The sequence below is a fragment of the Crinia signifera genome, chromosome 3, assembly GCF_055691185.1.
Source record: "Crinia signifera chromosome 3, ASM5569118v1, whole genome shotgun sequence".
Classification (NCBI taxonomy): Eukaryota; Metazoa; Chordata; class Amphibia; order Anura; family Myobatrachidae; genus Crinia; species Crinia signifera.
This window is the reverse complement of record NC_139219.1, coordinates 230636741-230654788: the sequence shown is the minus strand read 5'-3', so window position 1 is coordinate 230654788 and position 18048 is coordinate 230636741. Positions and strand designations below refer to the sequence as shown.

General features: G+C 44.0%; 1 protein-coding gene and 1 long non-coding RNA gene across 5 annotated transcripts in view; one reads left to right on the top strand and one right to left on the bottom strand.

The window, feature by feature from the left end:
• The window catches only part of ATP13A4 (ATPase 13A4), a 150226-nt gene that overhangs the window by 10475 nt on the left and 121703 nt on the right, over nt 1-18048 (bottom strand). For all 4 annotated transcript variants that reach the window (XM_083177578.1, XM_083177576.1, XM_083177575.1 and 1 more), the window contains exons 20-26: nt 15191-15313; nt 14203-14282; nt 8010-8052; nt 7802-7911; nt 4112-4208; nt 3247-3319; nt 1243-1414 (exon numbers count right to left, since the gene is read on the bottom strand). In XM_083177578.1, the coding sequence (XP_083033704.1) occupies nt 1243-1414; nt 3247-3319; nt 4112-4208; nt 7802-7911; nt 8010-8052; nt 14203-14282; nt 15191-15313 (698 nt within the window). The remainder of the gene's footprint in view (nt 1-1242; nt 1415-3246; nt 3320-4111; nt 4209-7801; nt 7912-8009; nt 8053-14202; nt 14283-15190; nt 15314-18048) is intronic.
• The window catches only part of LOC146064289 (uncharacterized), a 49395-nt gene that overhangs the window by 14725 nt on the left and 16622 nt on the right, over nt 1-18048 (top strand). The window lies entirely within an intron of this gene.

Here is an 18048-nt window from a genome sequence, read left to right as displayed (position 1 = left end):
TCCATTCTTCACCTTCATTCACCATCTGTATACTCTATCAACACACCCACTGATACTGGGTTCACTTGGTGCCGTTTGGAATGTTTTTTTTTTCACTGTATTGTTATTTGAAGGATTTGGGGTTTCTCCTTCTTTATCAACTCCTGTGGCGGCCTATAGCGCAGAACCTCAAGTTTAACATCTGTATTACTTACAATGATTAAGCCACCTAGACGGCTTCTTTCCTGGGAGGCTGGGAATGGGGATCCTTCTAAAAGGAGACATGTAAAGCCAATCCTGGCAGTCCATTTCTCTTCCTTAGTTACCCTTTCCTCACGTATTATTGTCTTCATCGTCCCCTTTTATCATGAAAGGGTCACCTTATTCAGACTTGCACAAGGACCCTTAGACATTATATAATACTGTTAATTTCCTTTCCTTACTTATGACTCTTTTCTGTATATGATTTTACAAAACCTCAATAAATTGACCAAACAAAATAATAAAACCCTGCAGCTGCTCTTGCTGTTGGTGCCTGGGATCTAACTGTCCCCAGCAAAAAACAAATAACATGTGTAGGAGCCATGCTGCAGCTATACCACGGGCCCAGGGAAATAAATTCAGGGTAATACTGTATGTTTATTGTATTTGTCACCCTTTCCTTGTCACCCTCTCCTTCTCCCTAAACCCTCTGCCTGTTACCCTCTCTTTGTCAACCACTGTCTCTCCCCATCACACTCTCCCTATCCCAACCATCCACTGCCTTTCCCTGTCACCCATTGCCTCTTCCTCTCACACTTTCCCTCATACATCACCAACTGCCTGTCTCCCTGTCACGATAAGGAAGGCTGGGTTGTTCAAGTTTCATGTTACTACTCTGATGTGTAACGTCTCCAGTTGGCTACATATATTTACAGCCCTGGTCCCTATACAGAGAAATATCAAGTGTTGCTCTGATTAGTGAATTGTACCTATTAATAGGTTTAGGATGGAAAATGAACCATACAGTTTTTGAAGGATTTCACTTTTCAAATCTATGTACAAGGAAACGGACGATACAAAATAATAATGAATCCATTAACTAATGCGGGCCATACATCTTAGCGGTGACTTCATACAGTATTCTGCCGAATGGTGTGCCAGAAAGGTCTCCCGATTTACAGGACCCCATAATATTGGCAAATGCTCTCTTGATTTAATAAGTTTAATTATTTTATCTAGAAAATAATAGAGGGGGAAGAGGAATCAAAGATTGTAACTTACCTGAAAACATCAGAGCTGTACCAAGGCTGGTCTTGTACAATAAGAAAGCCACAAATGTGTAAAATAAGACTGAAGATGATGTTAAGTGCTACAGAAAGGAGCAGGGGGGGAGAGACCATTTGTGCTGGAGGTCTGTAGGGGGCCAGCTTCGGATAGGCTTTATTCAGACTCACTGTTACAAAGACATTTGGCTAACATAAATATACATGTAATAATTAATATTCTTTCATGATTGACATTATGCTTATAACACTGACTTTTTTAAATCATGGTCTCAAAGTATTATTAACTTTAAAGAGCTAATTCTTGATGCTTGCCTTTTTGCTTGTTAATAAACATTTGTTACTTATCACAACTATCTGTAACAGCCCATCAAAAAATGTCCAGCGATGACCTGTCGTATTGAGAGCATCTTAATGGCTAATTTATCAAAGTTGCAAAAGAGCTGTTTGTACTGAGCATAACACATCCGGCGCACTTGCACAAACCAGCAGCCACAGAAGGAGATCCCTCTCCAGAAGCCAAAAGGCAGGGATATTTCTAGAAAATTTGGCTCCTAGTGCGATCTGCTTATTGTCAGGGGTTGGTGCCCACCTCTGACACTCTTGTCCTATCTCATGGTCAGGAATTGGTGCCCACCTCTTACACCCTTCTAGCTTATTGTCAGGAGTTAGTGCCCAGTACTTATACCCTTTTCACAGCTCATTCTCAGGAGTTGGTGCCCACCTCTTACACCCATCTGGCAGCTCATTGTCAGGAGTTGGTGCCCACTATTACACCCTTCTCCCAGCTCATTGTCAAGAGTTGATGGCCACCTATTACACCTTTGCCAGCTCATTGTCAGGAGTTGGTGAGCAGTTCTAACACCTTTTTCCTACCTCAACATCAAAAGTTGGTGCCCAGTTCTTATACCCTTCTCCCAAGCTCATTGTCAGGAGTTGGTGCCCACCTCATACACCCTTCTCACAGCTCATTGTCAGGAGTTGGTTCCCAGTTCTTATACCCTTCTCCCAGCTCATTTTCAGAAGTTGGCGCCCACCTCTTACACCCATTTGGCAGCTCATTGTCAGGAGTTGGTGCCCACCTCATACACCATTGTCACAGCTCATTGTCAGGAGTTGGTTCATGTGTCTTCCCTTTTCTTCCAGATCATTGTCAGGTGTTGCTGCCCATCTCTTACACCCTTCTCCCAGCTCATTGTCAGGAGTTGGTGCCTACCTCTTACACTTATCTGGCAGCTCATTGTCAGGAGTTGGTGCCCACCTTTTACACCCCACCTCCAGCTCATTGTCAGTAGTTGGTGAGCAGTTCTTACACCCTTCTCTGAGCTCATTATAAGGAGTATGTGCCCACCTCTTACACCCTTCTCACAGCTCGTTGTCAGGAGTTGGTGCCCAGATCTTCCCAGTGGCACAGTGCAGTCTCAGCACATCAGGGTACCGCTGCTGTGCACAAAGGGAAAACCATTCGCAATCACAAATCATTGAATGTTTTTTTCCCATGTTTGCAGAGCCAAGTAAAGGTGCCCATACACGTTACAATTATTGTATACAATATTGTATACAATATCGCATCTCATCGCATATCGGTTTTGCGATGAGATCAGATGAGATGAGATCTAGTACAAAAAGTATGTGCTGCACATACTTTTTGTACTAGATCTCATCTCATCGCAAAACCGATATGCGATGAGATGCGATATTGTATACAATATTGTATACAATAATTGTAACGTGTATGGGCACCTTAAGTCTAGAACTACTCAGCGCTGCAATCACTGTGTAGAGAAGGAGGCGACTGCGGTTTGTGGCCCTCCTTCTCCACTGCAGACTGTACACATGTCATTCATTCAATAATCGCTCGGACTGCGAATTCACAGCCGCGCGAACGTCTCTGAATCAGGCCCTATATTATTACACATGCAATAAACTATAAGACGTCCGCTGGAAAGACTGTTGGAGTTCATGGGACAGTTGATAATTAGAGAGATTCAGTACTACTTACTAGTCACACTGATTACAGTAGTTATGGCCAGATCTTGGAAAAGGAACTGGTAATTCGAATAAGAACTTTTTTCCTGATGGGGAAAAAATGAAAATAGTTAAACATTGTTATTAAAGTCAGTAAATAGACCATTAACAATCCCTTTAAAAGTAATCTGTTTATTCAAAGTAAAATGTTTCATGAAGACATTTAAGATGGCATTATACAGACCAAAACTTTATGCAGTGCATTTATAAAGTAATCAAAGAATAATAATAAGTAATTTAAAGGTTTAGTTATTTGTACTGAAGTGGAAGCAAAGCTAACTTTGAACGTAGGGAGTAATTCAGACCTGGTTGCTGAGGGGCTATTTAGCAAAGCCTTGCGATCAGATCGCCGCTGCCCAGACAGAGTGAAAAACACACCAATTGGCTGGCTGTTTATCACTCTCCATTTTATTACTTTTGAAGCTTAGAGAATCTGGCCCAATGGCATTTCAATGCCCTACCAATACAGCTTTGCCACCCCCACCACCACTTAGACTGCAGTTCAATTTTCAGAATGCAACCACAGTTTAAGTCCTCATGAATGTGCGCAATGGCATGCTTGCTTGCTTGAAAATTTCTGACTAACAAGCCCTATATACAGTATGTAAAAGCATTAACTGCTGGAAAAGAAAATAAGTTTTAATTGCAACCCAGGCAGGACACAGGTACAGGCATTAGGTACAGAACCTAATGCCAAATCTTTCACCACTACCAAGTTGGCGTGAGGTGTGGCTGTATAATATACATTCCAGACTTCACATAACATGACAATAGAATTATACACTGCTGCTTATGGAGAGATCTTTCTGCACTTGTGACAGAACTTTTCATTTTCTTACCCAGTAAAGTAGCAGCACACCGATGTACTGGATCATGCTATAAAGTGCCATGTACTTAAATACACAGAAGGAGGTAATTAGAGCAGCTCTTCCTTCCCTACAAAGCAAAAAAAAAAAACAATCAGTCAATGAATGAATGATGGTAAATAGTCAGAATTTACTGAAGTAGTTCTTCTGTAATATGTTCTAATGACTCCGTTTATTGTGGCACATGCCCAAGCACATGCTCCTTGTGTGACTATAAATGATGAATTAGTGCACTACTTCTCTCTGTGCATAATTTTGTCCATCCTTTCTGGTGGCACATTTTTATTTGTATTCTTAGTGTACATCCTGGCTTTGGGGGCTGCCCCTGGACATACAATTTGTGGACTACTGCAGTTCTGTGCATCTGAATGGAAATGCACATGATGGTGGTGGAAAAAGTAAACCAATCACATCAAGCCCTTCTTACTACCGCTTACAGACCACCCTCTTCAAGGGCTTAACATATTTTATTTTTTCTTCTCAAATGGCACTTAAACAAAGCAGTAATTCAGGTAATTATTATGGGGCATACACACGGGGCAATTTAAGCCTGATTTGTAAGAGATATGTGTGTGTATGTATGCCCCATAGTGATGCGCGGAGCACAGCGTCGCTAATGCCAGGCTAGATATTTCAAGCATGCTGGAAATATCTGGTCATCGCCTGCGTTGTCTCTGTTGAGAACATGGACAGTGACAGATCGCTCAGCACACATTGCTGCACCAGAGATGTGTGCTGAGTGTTCTGAGTGATTTAGTGTCGCTCAGCACAAAGCTCAACTCTCATGTGTGCGGGGCATTACACGTGTCTCAATGTTTTATATTGTTTTTCTTATTTAGCCAAAATTAGCCTAGACATATTAATATTAATATATCCTATCTATGCCGAGGGATGACACCACAGTGCCAACTTCTTCTCAGTGACAGGAGCCGGGGGCACTGTAACATTACATGCAGCGCTCAGCTCCCATCACAGTGTAGGTGCTGGCACTGCAGCCAAAGCAGTCTCTGTACAGCACAGCAAATTAAGGTAGCCCAAACAGATGTCCTCATCTTTTCTTCTATATCGTCCCACCTCCTATTTAGTCCCTTTTTCCAATCCTACCGGTTTCACCTGTGTTAAGGCCCCCATGCATTAGGCCGACTTGTCCTAAGGACAGGTTGGACCCGATTTTCCTGTGAGTCGCCCGGCAGCTCCCAGGGAGGCTCACATATGAGTTTGCACTTGATGTGCCATTTTTTACATGTGGTAAATCGCATGCGATTTATCACATGTAACCGGGGAGCAGTGGGGAGGGCGGCGGGTGCTGAGCGGCAGTGATCAGCGGAACGGGCACACCGGGCATCAGCGGGTATTAGAATTTAAAAAATGTTCGTCACCGTCATCCAGTGGCGTGCGGTGGGGTGAGGAAGAGCCTTTCCTGTCATACTAAAGTATACGCCGGTGTTTTGAGTTTATAAAGTATGTCAAAAATACAAAGAATCTACAAAATAAATCTTATTTTTATTATTCTAATAATTTTTATAGTCAAAACTCTGAAGTAAAAAGTCTATGGCAGGTGAGGCAGTGCCTCACCTGGCTACCTTTTCTTCAAATCTCTTATCAAAACTCAGTGAATCTCCAGCAGTATATACTGCTGCACATGTGTATAATGCCAGCATGTACCCCATGGCTCATATATTGTGTGCAAATCTCACTCTGGTAATTGCCAGGGACACCTCACCCATTTACCTCACCGCACGTCCCCGCCGTCATCTGATTGGCTGAGAGAGAGCACTCTCAGCCAATCTCTCAGCCCATCAGAGGTCGGCTAGTCATTTGACACTTTTTTTTTCAAATTCTAATACCCGCCACTGCCCGGTGTGCCTGTCCCACTGATCACTGTCTGCTGCTCAGTCTCCGCTGCCTGGAGGTAGGACATGCAGAAAGGTGTGTGGCACACACTTACAGATCGGACTAACACACCGTGGGTGCTAAAAAGAACCCACGATGTGCCATGATGGGTCCCGTCCAACAGATTGAACCTGCTGCAGGTTCAATCTGTAGGATCCGACCCGATTCGCACGGGACCGTGAATCAGGTTGGATGAGGTATCAACCACATCCGATTTGGGTCGGTTTCCCGGCCTGATCCATCAAAATTGGATAAGTGTATGGGGGCCTTTATATTTCCATTATTTGTCCTTTCTCTCCATGTAAGCCACTAAAAATATCTTACATGTCCTTATCACTTGCCTACACTACTGTAATCTATGCCTCACCAGCCTAACTCTCTCATGCATTTCCCATTTTAGTTTATCTTCTAAACTGCGCTACCCACCTCAGTTTCTCTCATCTTACTGCAAGTCAGTCAGCACTCCTTTGCTAGTTGCATAATTTGTTGACTCTTTGTTCCACAAAGAATCATTTACTCCTCTCACTCACTTATAAAGCCTTCAACCACTCTACTACTACTACAGCGTCATACCTAAATAGCCACTCCTGCCCACTGATCTGTCAATGACTGCCATCTCTCATCTTCCCTCACCCCTGCCTCCAGTACTACATCCCCATGGTTTTCAAACTCTGTATTACCATACCACCCTCTACAAAATGCCCATCCAGGTTTATTAGGCTTCAAACACCCCCTAAATATTTTTTCTAATTTTCACAATGCAATCTCTAATCTCAATGCAACCACTAATCTCATCCCTAAAAAGTAAATGTCAACATTTCATATAGATGCATTCACGATTGAGGTGGCTACATCCCATACATAATAAGCAGCTATTTTTAGTAACTTGACCACCAATGCAACAAATGGAACCAGTGGCGTAACTAGGTTTTGGCGCCCCCGCCGTTAAAGGGAGGGCGCCCGCCCCGCCGCACCAACCCCCGCCGCACCAACCCCCGCCGCCCATGCAAACCCCCCCATCCCCCGCAGTCTTACCTACGTTCAGTACGTGCTGGTCCCAGCTCCCTTCTTCTGCTATGAGCACCACCACAAAATGTCCGCCTCCATACAGCAGACAGTTTCAGAGAACTGTCTGCTAAATGGGGGCGGACATTTTGTGGTGGTCCTCATAGCAGAAGAAGGGAGCCGGGACCAGCGCATACTGAAGACAGGTAAAGACTGCGGGGGATTGCGGCGGGGCGGCACTATAGCACTGCAGCCCCCGGCGCCCCCACATGCACAGTGCCCCCACCCCCCAAGTCCCCAATGGACTTTCATGTATGAGTTTGAGTCCTATCTGGACAGGTTTTCAGATAGTTTTACTGTAGCTTTTTACCATAGATTCTGCACTGAGGCCCTTGTCCCAGCAATGAATAGTTGTTAAGGGTTGTGAGGGAGGAAAGATGCAGCCTACTGCTTTAAAATACTCAACACACCAACAGGGTGGCACTATAAGCGACTACAACATAGCCATACTCCTTGACCTGCTTCCCAGAGCTCCAAACGAGTCTTAATAATCAACCACAACCCAAGTAGAAAACAGCCAATTATAGTTCTGTATTAAAAATGGAAATAGCCTATTGATGTAAAAAGTCAGTCCCATTGCTAAACATCTGAAAAAAAAATGTATAATATGAATTTAGCTGGGGGTTTAATACTTTAATTGTTTTACTCCAAATAGATTGAGTAGCCCTGTACAGGAAATAAAAAAAAACTTAGAAAACAACTTACTTTATGAGATGTGGGACACATTCAATATTCGGATTGCTTGAAGTGAATGGTGAAGCCACAGATGCTTCTTGCTCAGACAGAGAAATTCCAACATGAGCCATTTTCAGTGCCTGGAATGAATAACTGCTTAGGTGGAACTTAAATCATTGCACAGACTATTAACAAAGGAAATCATAAACACATAACACATTGCATGCTTATTACTTACACCACAGTCATTGGCACCATCACCACACATACCAACGTAATACCTACAGGGAAAAAAAAAAACAATAGTAATTATGACACCTAACACACATGCAACCCCAACATGATTACCCATTATAACGGGTGGCATATTGATTACTTCAAAAAGTTTCTCAGCTTTTACATTTTGTACAGTTTACGCCCATATTGTCCATAATATGTACAGGAATTGTATATGTTGTATAAGTGCGAAAATACACAGCATCACATATTGGAACATTAATATACTTGGAGAGGGTATGGGACAATAGGTAGACAGCAAAAAAGGTTGACAACCATTCGGTCGACAAACAAGAAGGTTGACATGCAAAAAGGTCGACACAAGCATTAGATCTACATGGGGAAGGTCGACAGTCGAAAGGTCGACAAGTTTTTAACTTTTGTTCAAAATGTCTACACATTCAACATGTACACTAAAATGTAGCACCTCGTCCCCTTGCATGTCGCCATGCTTCGGGCACACTATTTTATTCTCCCGTGGATGGTAGGGCATGAGATACCACCTGTCGGCACATGTTGGCTCCAAATAAAAATGAAAAACCCCTTGTCGACCTTTTCACTGTCGACCTTCCCCTAGTCGACCTAATGCATGTGTCGACCTTTTAGCATGTCAACCTTTGTGTTGTCTACCCATTGTCTGGATACCCTTGGAGATATAGTTGTGTTCACATTCACCTTTGCTCAAATTGTGCTAAATTGGTAAATTTGGTGGGCCGAAGACTTTGAGACTTAGGGCCTGATTCAGATTTATACACATTTTTTGAGAAAGTCCGAAGAATCAGTATACGCTTAAAATTTCAATATCAGGCCCTGAAAGTTTTAAAGTGGTTCCGCAGCAGATCTCAAAGACATCTGCTGCACTTTCCCTGTTCCCAGGTAGGTGGTGTGGCAGGTAATTGGCACAGCCGGACCGGAAGACAGGACTCAGTTTACTGCATTATCCTAAAAATTAGCAACCAAATCCCCATTACATTTGGGGACGTATTGATGAAACCAATAATATTTGAAAACAAAACAAATGGTACTTGTGAGTTATCCGGACGCCCGATTTCTAAATCGGGTCGGATCGGGACATCGCATCGCATCGCATGCGACCATCGTATGCGATGCGATGCGATGCGATGACCCGATTTTTCCATAGGAATCAATGTTAAAATGGACTGAGTCCATTTTAACATGGAATTCAATGGGAAAAAGGGGTCCTTTTCATACCCCTACTATCCAAGTGGGCATGGAGTTGGATATAAACCTGTGGCGAGCGTAGCGAGCCACCGAGCCCGAAGCGTGGCGAGCGTAGCGAGCCCCGCGAGGGGACACGGAATACCGTCCCCTCGCGGGGCTCGCTTCGCTCGCCACGCTTCGGGCTCGGTGGCTCGCTACGCTCGCCACAGGTTTATATCCAACTCCATGCCCACTTGGATAGTAGGGGTATGAAAAGGACCCCTTTTTCCAATTGAATTCCATGTTAAAATGGACTCAGTCCATTTTAACATTGATTCCTATGGAAAAATCGGGTCATCGCATCCGATGGTCGCATGCGATGCGATGCGATATCGCATCGCATCTGATTGTATGCCTTAACTTAAGGCATACAATCAAAAAATCGGGTGTCCAGATAACTCACAAGTACCAAACAAATTTATCTAAGGAACCTTTCTAACTAAGTGCATGTGATATTAACAAGTAATCTTCCAGCAAAAGGAGTTGTGCAAGTTACTCTGAGGATGCTATAGGAGTGGGTCTGCGACCAAGAAAGATCATGGAGTGCACCTTGTGTGCATGAAGTGACATAAGTTTTATGGCCTATGAATGAAATGTATTCCAGGAGCTCTCGGCAACAGGGGATGGGGTGTTTTGTTTTTCTGAAGGTCGGATTGGCTGTTGTTTATCAGGCTGTTATTGGTTAGGATTTGTTATGGGTGGGGATTAAGGTTAGGATCATGGGAGATTCTAGAATATTCTGCCTCTTTGATTTCAAACGTTGGACTGATAAGTACTGTGGTTGAATTCAGAGATTTATACCCTGTTTTTTCACTTTCTACTCTTTCTTTTCTTATTCTTTCCATTCTGCTAATCTACATCACCTGTTTTTAATCCTTCCTGTCATCTCTTAAATAGCTAGTCTATTTTTTCCTTGCTTCTATTTTCTGTCACTGAATTGAATATGTCTGGTGTCAGGCCAAGGAGGGAGGCTGGGGTCCCTGCTCGCTTCCTTCAGGGAGCAGGGATGCCGACAACCTCAGGGGCGAGAGGGAGGGCGAGGGCTAGGGAGCCAGCAGGTTCCGGTCCTGCCTCTGCCCCCGCCCGTGTGCGCACCCGACCGCCAGGTAGGGATGCGGTGAGAGGCCTGTCCGGCTCTCCCGCTCCACCTGGTAGTCTCCTGTCACCCGCGGCTGATGCCCAGTCAGCGCGCGGGAGGCGGAGGGAGACGGGCCCCGAAGCAGACAGACGGTCTGCTGACGGACGGCGTGTAATGGCGCCCGCGGTTAGGACTCAAGCAACTCGCGGGCGCCGTGGTAGTCAGGGGTCGCCCGCGGCTGGCGCTCAGTCAGCTCGCGGGCGTCGCTCAGGGACACGGCAGCCCGCGGCTAGTACAGCTCGCGGGCGGCCGGATATCGATGACGCTCCGGCAGCCAGGAAAAGCCGCGCGCAGGCGGCGGATGAATCCCTGCACCGTCAGCCCGGCGGATGGCTCATTCACATCGATGGGTCTCCCCTGACTCGTTATCAGTTTCATTCGGTTTTGAAACGGGGCATTCTGCATCTGGGTCTTTCACCGGAGATGTATGGGACACACTCTTTTCGCATCGGCGCCGCTTCGGCTGCCGCTGCGGCGGGTTGGTCCGATAGATCTATTCGGGCACTGGGTAGATGGAGGTCTGGTGCGTTTAGACGTTACATCAGGCCTTGATCTGGCAGTGCGCCCCCTTTGAGGATTAGCCGCTCGCTCAAACATGCTTTAGTTTTTGGGGGGCCTTGAGGAATTTTTTATTGCCATCAGTTTTAATTACGGCTTCTGCCGGCTGGTGGGTGTGTTTTTTGCCTCAAGTCAAATTGGGGCGACCCAAATCCCCCCCCCCCCCAAACCCAATGTCAGGAATTAAACACAGCCCAATGTCAGGAATTACTCTATCTTAAAATTAAACTAATTCAAAAATCCTACTAATTTTAAAAAAATTCTTTTTTCAGGCATGCGGATTGATCCGCAATTTATCTGGTTGTTGGGTCATTCCTTCGTTTACTGTCTATCAGTATCCCCAAATGCTCTGGATTACTCACAGTATCCAGAACTGAATCTGTTTAGATGGCTAGGGCATCGTGGGTTAAGGTTTTCACAATTTAGGCGGACATTTGAAGAGGCAGTGGATAGGTTCGGTTACCCGCTATTTTTAATAGTACACTTGGGGGGTAATGATTTAACATCCAGAACCTGTCTGGAGGTTAGATTCGAGATCAGAAATGAATTATTAGATATATTGCAGCGTTTCCCCTTTTGCAGAGTCTTTTGGTCGGACATTATACCAAGGCAGAATTGGAGGGGTGCTCTTAACCCTGGTGCAATTGACCTGGTAAGACGGAGGGTGAACTCAGTAGTGGGTCGAGCTGTCTGTCAGCATGGCGGATACTCGATACCGCATGCGGGTATCACCTTCCGCGATCAGAGATTGTACAGGTGTGACGGAGTACACCTTTCAGAGGAGGGTATGGCCCTGTTCCTTAGGGATATTTTAGAGAGTTTGAGGGCTATGTAGTTTTAGTCTATGGTGGCGGTGCCGGATCGGGAGATCTCGGCAGGTGGCCGGTCTTAGAACGGTGGCTAGGTTATTTTGTACATTAACACCTTTTGGGATTCATTTCCCTTGAGGGGCAACTCCTTTGGAGAAAGTGACTTTGGCATGGCAACAGTTTTTCCTTCAGGGGCATCACCGATCCAGGTGGGCCCCTGATGTCACTTTAGTTGAGTTGTGACCTGATGGGGAATATTTAGATCGTTCAGGCAGGTGGCCTGAATTTTATTTTTGAATAATTTTAAATGATATTTTAAGGACAGGGATGTGGCAGGAGGCCAGTTCTTGTTCCTTTTGGCAGTCGGCCCAAGAAATCTTTATTTAAAACTGTTCTGACCTCGCCACCATAGATAGTTAAATTTAAATATCATAGTTAGATCAAATAGGCCGCCCTCTTTTAGAAAAATAAAAAGACGACCCCATTCACCACATTTCAGTTGTCCGAGTCGTTATTTTAGATAAGATGATTTGAGTGGTGCATGAATGCAGTGGGTCATGAAAGACTTAAGATCATGGAGTGCACCTTGTGTGCATGAAGTGACATAAGTTTTATGGCCTATGCATGAAATGTATTCCAGGAGCTCTCGGCAACAGTGGATGGGGTGTTTTGTTTTTTTCTGAAGGTCGGATTGGCTGTTGTTTATCAGGCTGTTATTGGTTAGGATTTGTTATGGGTGGGGATTAAGGTTAGGATCATGGGAGATTCTAGAATATTCTGCCTCTTTGATTTCAAACGTTGCCCGCCCTCCCGCCCTAAATGGAAGGTAGTAAGTCAATTTTAGTTGTATTTGTCGTCTTTTATTGAGAGGCCGGTCTCAGAACGGTGGCTAGGTTATTTTGTACATTAACACCTTTTGGGATTCATTTCCCTTGAGGGGCAACTCCTTTGGAGAAAGTGACTTTGGCATGGCAACAGTTTTTCCTTCAGGGGCATCACCGATCCAGGTGGGCCCCTGATGTCACTTTAGTTGAGTTGTGACCTGATGGGGAATATTTAGATCGTTCAGGCAGGTGACCTGAATTTTATTTTGGAATAATTTTAAATGATATTTTAAGGACAGGGATGTGGCAGGAGGCCAGTTCTTGTTCCTTTGGGCAGTCGGCCCAAGAAATCTTTATTTAAAGCTGTTCTGACCTCGCCACCATAGATAGTTAAATTTAAATATCATAGTTAGATCAAATAGGCAGCCCTCTTTCAGAAAAATAAAAAGACGACCCCATTCACCACATTTCAGTTGTCCGAGTCATTATTTTAAATAAGATGATTTGAGTGGTGCATGAATGCAGTGGGTCATGAAAGACTTAATATTTTTTAAATGTAATGTTTATTTATAAGTGATATTGGCCAATGTTGTATTGTTTATAATTTGCTTTAATACATTTTTGAGTTATTGCTCCAGGCAGCGCTTGTTCTTTATTTTTTTCTTTGTGTTTGATCAAACAGAAAGGGTTTGGTAATCCATTTCAGAATGAATTGCAGTCTGGGGTAATTGTTTAGATGGGATGCGATCAAAATTCTAGGCGGTCGGAATCCAGACAGTCGAAATACCGACGCCGGAAACCCAAACGCCGCAATACCGGTGTCCACGACACCCATAGTGGGAGAAAAAAATAGTGTGCTGAGCGTATCGAGGCACCGGGCCCCGCTGCGTGGCGAGCACAGCAAGCCCTTGTCGGCATTTCGGCGGTCGAGATTCCGCCATCGGTATTTCGGCCGTCGGGATTCCGACCGCCGGGATTTCATACTGAATCTGTTTAGATCAGCGCTCAACAACTAGTTCTAGTTTGCAGTGTCTAAACCTGGCTGTACACCCTGAGTTGATACCGGGTGGGGTTTTGATGCTGTGGTGGGTTGGGGTTTCACAGCTGCTGAAAATATACAGGGAGTGTGACGGGATTATCAACAGCAATTACGTTAAGATGCTATGCACCCTTACCAACTCTGTAACCCTCAGCACTATCCATAACCTCCTCCTTGCCCCCAGCACTATGCAAGCTGCTATCTACCCTTACCCTTTTCCTACTATCAGAATTGCCCCTCCCTCAGGGACTGTCTACTCCTTGCACCCCAGTAGTGTCTCAACTTCTGTCTGCGCAAACCCCCTTCCTTTCCACAGCATTGGCTGCCTCTACCAGATCTACCCCAATTTCTCCCTTCCTCTACACCAGGGCTGGGCAACACCGGCCCTCCAGATGTTAGTGAACTACACATCCCAGGATGCTTTGCATTAGTTTTGCTATGTGGCCATGCTGAAACTGATGCAAGGCATGCTGGGATGTGTAGTTCATCAACATCTGGAGGGCCGGTGTTGCCCAGCTTTAGATTTTAGAGAGGCAGAACAAGATTGTCAATGAAATATAATTTACCCTAATTTTTGGAATTCCTCAACAAGGCTCGATTTTTGCCCTGGAGACATTCGAGCAAACACTGTCCCATTTATCAGTATCTGTAAAGAAGAAGGAATTAACATTGGGCAGGTTATAGCATGATTATTGCATTTAGACTAGAAAATGTTCCATTTCCATGTCCCACCAGTGCAAAAATGTTCAGCTGTACAGAATATATTTCTAGCAAAGTAAAGCAAGTCTATACTAATTCTCAGATCACACATTTACCACTATTCCTATATGTTCCATGCTCCGGAAACCGAAACCTTGCCGAGCTTGTACCCAATAGGAATGTAATTACTTCTAGAAGCAAATGGGCTTCTTTAGGCACAAATCCACGGAAAGCGATCTGAAATATCACGTCTCCATGTATTTCACATTCTGTGCATGTGCAGGCTGATAACTGTACATGTGCAATAGGACTATCACAAGCAGCAACATTGCTAATTTACCCTTTCACACCATAGTGGAGCACAGAAAATGTTGGGCAACTGTAAAAAGTGCCAATGTTGATATTATGAATAATTGTGATATATGCGGATGACCGGCAGGGAGATGCCATTGGTTAGAATCCCAATGGCAGGAATCCCGACAGGGGTCAGGTAAGTCTATTTACCTTCTCCCTGCCCCCCCCCCTAACCCTAACCCTCCTCTCTAGTGTCTAACCAAAACCCCTGTACCCCACCCCCAAAACTTAAGCCCCCTGCCTCGCAGCCTAACCCCACCCTAGTGACCAGGGATTTTTTGGGGGGTAATGAGCATCTTTGTCACTGAGGGCCCTACACATGCACCGATTTGTGCTTAATTTCTAAGCAATTTATTTTCTAAGCGATCTGACTAGATTTGACTAGACAAAAATCGCTATGTACTGTATGTAGGCCCCATTACACCGTGGGACTCACTTATTATTTGTATGGCTTAATTATCCCTTTATAACCCACCCTGTCTTAGAAATAAACACAATTACCTTCTGTAACAAATTGCTAAAATGCTGCAATATAACTTGATAGGTGTTTCCAGTCATGGCAAAATAATAGGGCGGCTTTTTACTTTCCGGCTTTTCTTTCTCTTGAATGTCAATATAAATATCCTGTAAATCCAATATAAATTCTTAGAATATAAACAGGTCAGGCACAGAATTTATGAGACCAGCATTTCACATATGAAAAAACTATTTAAGAATGCATTTAATAAATAGAACTAAGGTCACTGTTTTTTTATATATTATAATTTAACAAATAATATTAGTACTTTTTAAAATGATATGTAGTTTGTATGAGCTTACATATCATTGATCGGGATGCGGTCATTTGGTCTACTGCATTATGGTAGAAAGTCATTAGGTCGAATCCATTAGGTCGACATGCTAAAAGGTCGACATGACTCTAGGTCGACATGGGAAGAGGTCGACATGATTCTAGGTCGAAAGGTCATTAGTTCGACAGGTCATTAGTTCGACAAGGTCATTAGTTCGACATTGTCTATGTCGACATTCACAAGGTCGACATTGAGTTTTTCACTGTTTTTTGAGCCAACATGTGCTGACAGGCGGTATTTCATGCCCTACCATCCACTAGGGCGTGGTGGGAGAATAAAATAGTGTGCCGAGCGTAGCGAGGCACCGTGCCCGACGCATCGCGAGCGCAGCGAGCGATGCGAGGGGATGCAGTGCACTTTAAACTGTGTCCATGTCGACTGTGTTGACATTCAGGTAAAAACAGTGAAAAACCCCATGTCGACCTTGTGAATGTCGACATAGACAATGTCGAACTAATGACCTTGTCGAACTAATGACCTGTCGAACTAATGACCTTTCGACCTAGAATCATGTCGACCTTTTCCCATGTCGACCTAGAATCATGTCGACCTTTTAGCATGTCGACCTAATGGATTCGACCTAATGACTTTCTAACATAATGCAATAGACCAAATGATCCCAACCCCATTGATCAAGCTAAATTTACATGATGGTATGTCAAAAACATTAAAACAATAACAAATGCAGAATATACAAAGTATGCCCTGTCCCGCCACTGCGGAGGGGGGACAGGGCATACAGATATGCTGCAAAATCTCAGCATTTCTGCTTTAGAAAATCTCAGAGAGAGAGAGAGAGAGAGAGAGACTCTTGAGGTGCATCCAGTTCATCAGATTCTAATAAGACACACAGGGGCAAATGTACAGTACTTGACTTTGGAGTATGATATAGTGGAGAAAGTTCAATTGTCAAGGGGCAGGGGAAAGGGGATGGCGACCGGTGCACAGGTTAGGTTGAGTAGAAATATAAATAAAGTATAGAAATGTTAGATTCCACTATAGCAGTTGATAGTAAGGGGGTTAGCCCTTCTCCTAAAGTTTAAGATGTGGAGGTGCACCCAGGAGAGTAATTGAAGTTTATAGAGAAATGGAGAAGAAAGACTCTCTTTTTGGGGGGCACTCTTTATCTCAGATTACGCAAGGTAATCTGTGTGTTCAAAAAGTAATATTTTGATTGTAGTTACATGGAGGTGTCAATTGAGGTGACCACACATTTCACTTGTTTATATGATGCCAAATTGGCTGATTGGTACTCCTCATGGATGAGAAGCACGCTAATGTTGAACTGCTTGTTGATTGGTAGTAAACAATGCAGGGGGAAAAAAGGGGGAGCCTACAAACGAGTTCCCATAATCCCCAGTTGAGGTATGGTTTTGATAGTAAAATATAGCTTTTAATCAATACATGTTAAAAAAATGAACTAGACAGACATTTAAACAAAATATTTACACACATACATATAGACAAATGTATATATACGGTAATTCAGACGTTGTACGGCAGATTTTTGATAATCCTCTATTGATTTCGAGGAAATTGTCTATGTCGGCCTGTATTGATCTCTACCTGTTATAGGTCCCAGTGGCCTCAGGCAAATATTCTGGTGCTTATACTCCTTCTGATTTAACAGAAAGGAGAAAAGGGAGAGATCCTGACCAGTCCCAGAGGCAGAGTAAAGGGGAAGCAGTCTATTAGCTTGATCTGACTCCTCCCAATAAGGTCAGACCCCTTTATGAATAAATTGGGCCCCTAGTCTGCCAAAGAAATATAGCAATCTGGATACCTGTAGAAAAAGTGTGCTTAGGCTATTCAGGGTTACACTTTCAATTTTTTGTTGCCAAAATCTTGCAACACTGTTTCTGCTACAGTACTTCTTAAATACACAGAGTATGCTGGTCTTATGTGTACACTGAAATCATCTTACACATTTACAGTCCTATATCTGCCATGGAGGGCGTATACATGTTATAATTACACTGTTCCAGTACATTTACATTTGTCACAAATCGCATAGTGGAGTTGATTGAATGTGTTAACAAAGTATTGGGGTATTTGTACTGTGTTAATGACACCCCATCACTGTTGCCAGTGTTCTAACACATTCCAAAGCAAGTGCAGCAGAGCATGAATATATATTTAGAGCAGTTGTGAATACCCAAGGGGAGTGGGTTGGATATTCACATTAATATTCCCGGCTCTCTTCCTCTGTCTCCTGTCCCTGTACTAGTGTTGGTGTCAGTGTTGGGACCAAGATAAAGCAGAGAGAGATAGGGTAGTCTGATTGCTCCTAGGGGTTTAAATGAGGTGTTCCCAACCCGACTTTATATACCCAGACAAAAAGGTAGTGGGGTCTGGTTAAGACAGGGAAGGTCCCCCTTCCCGTCTGGCAGATCCCTTGAATCCAATGGTCAGCTGCCACCTGGGTGGGCTTCTATGGGTATTGTGGGGGAGCACCTCCCCTAGGAGTGTCAGAAGAGGTGAAGTTGGCTTCTGGGGGCCCTTAAGTGA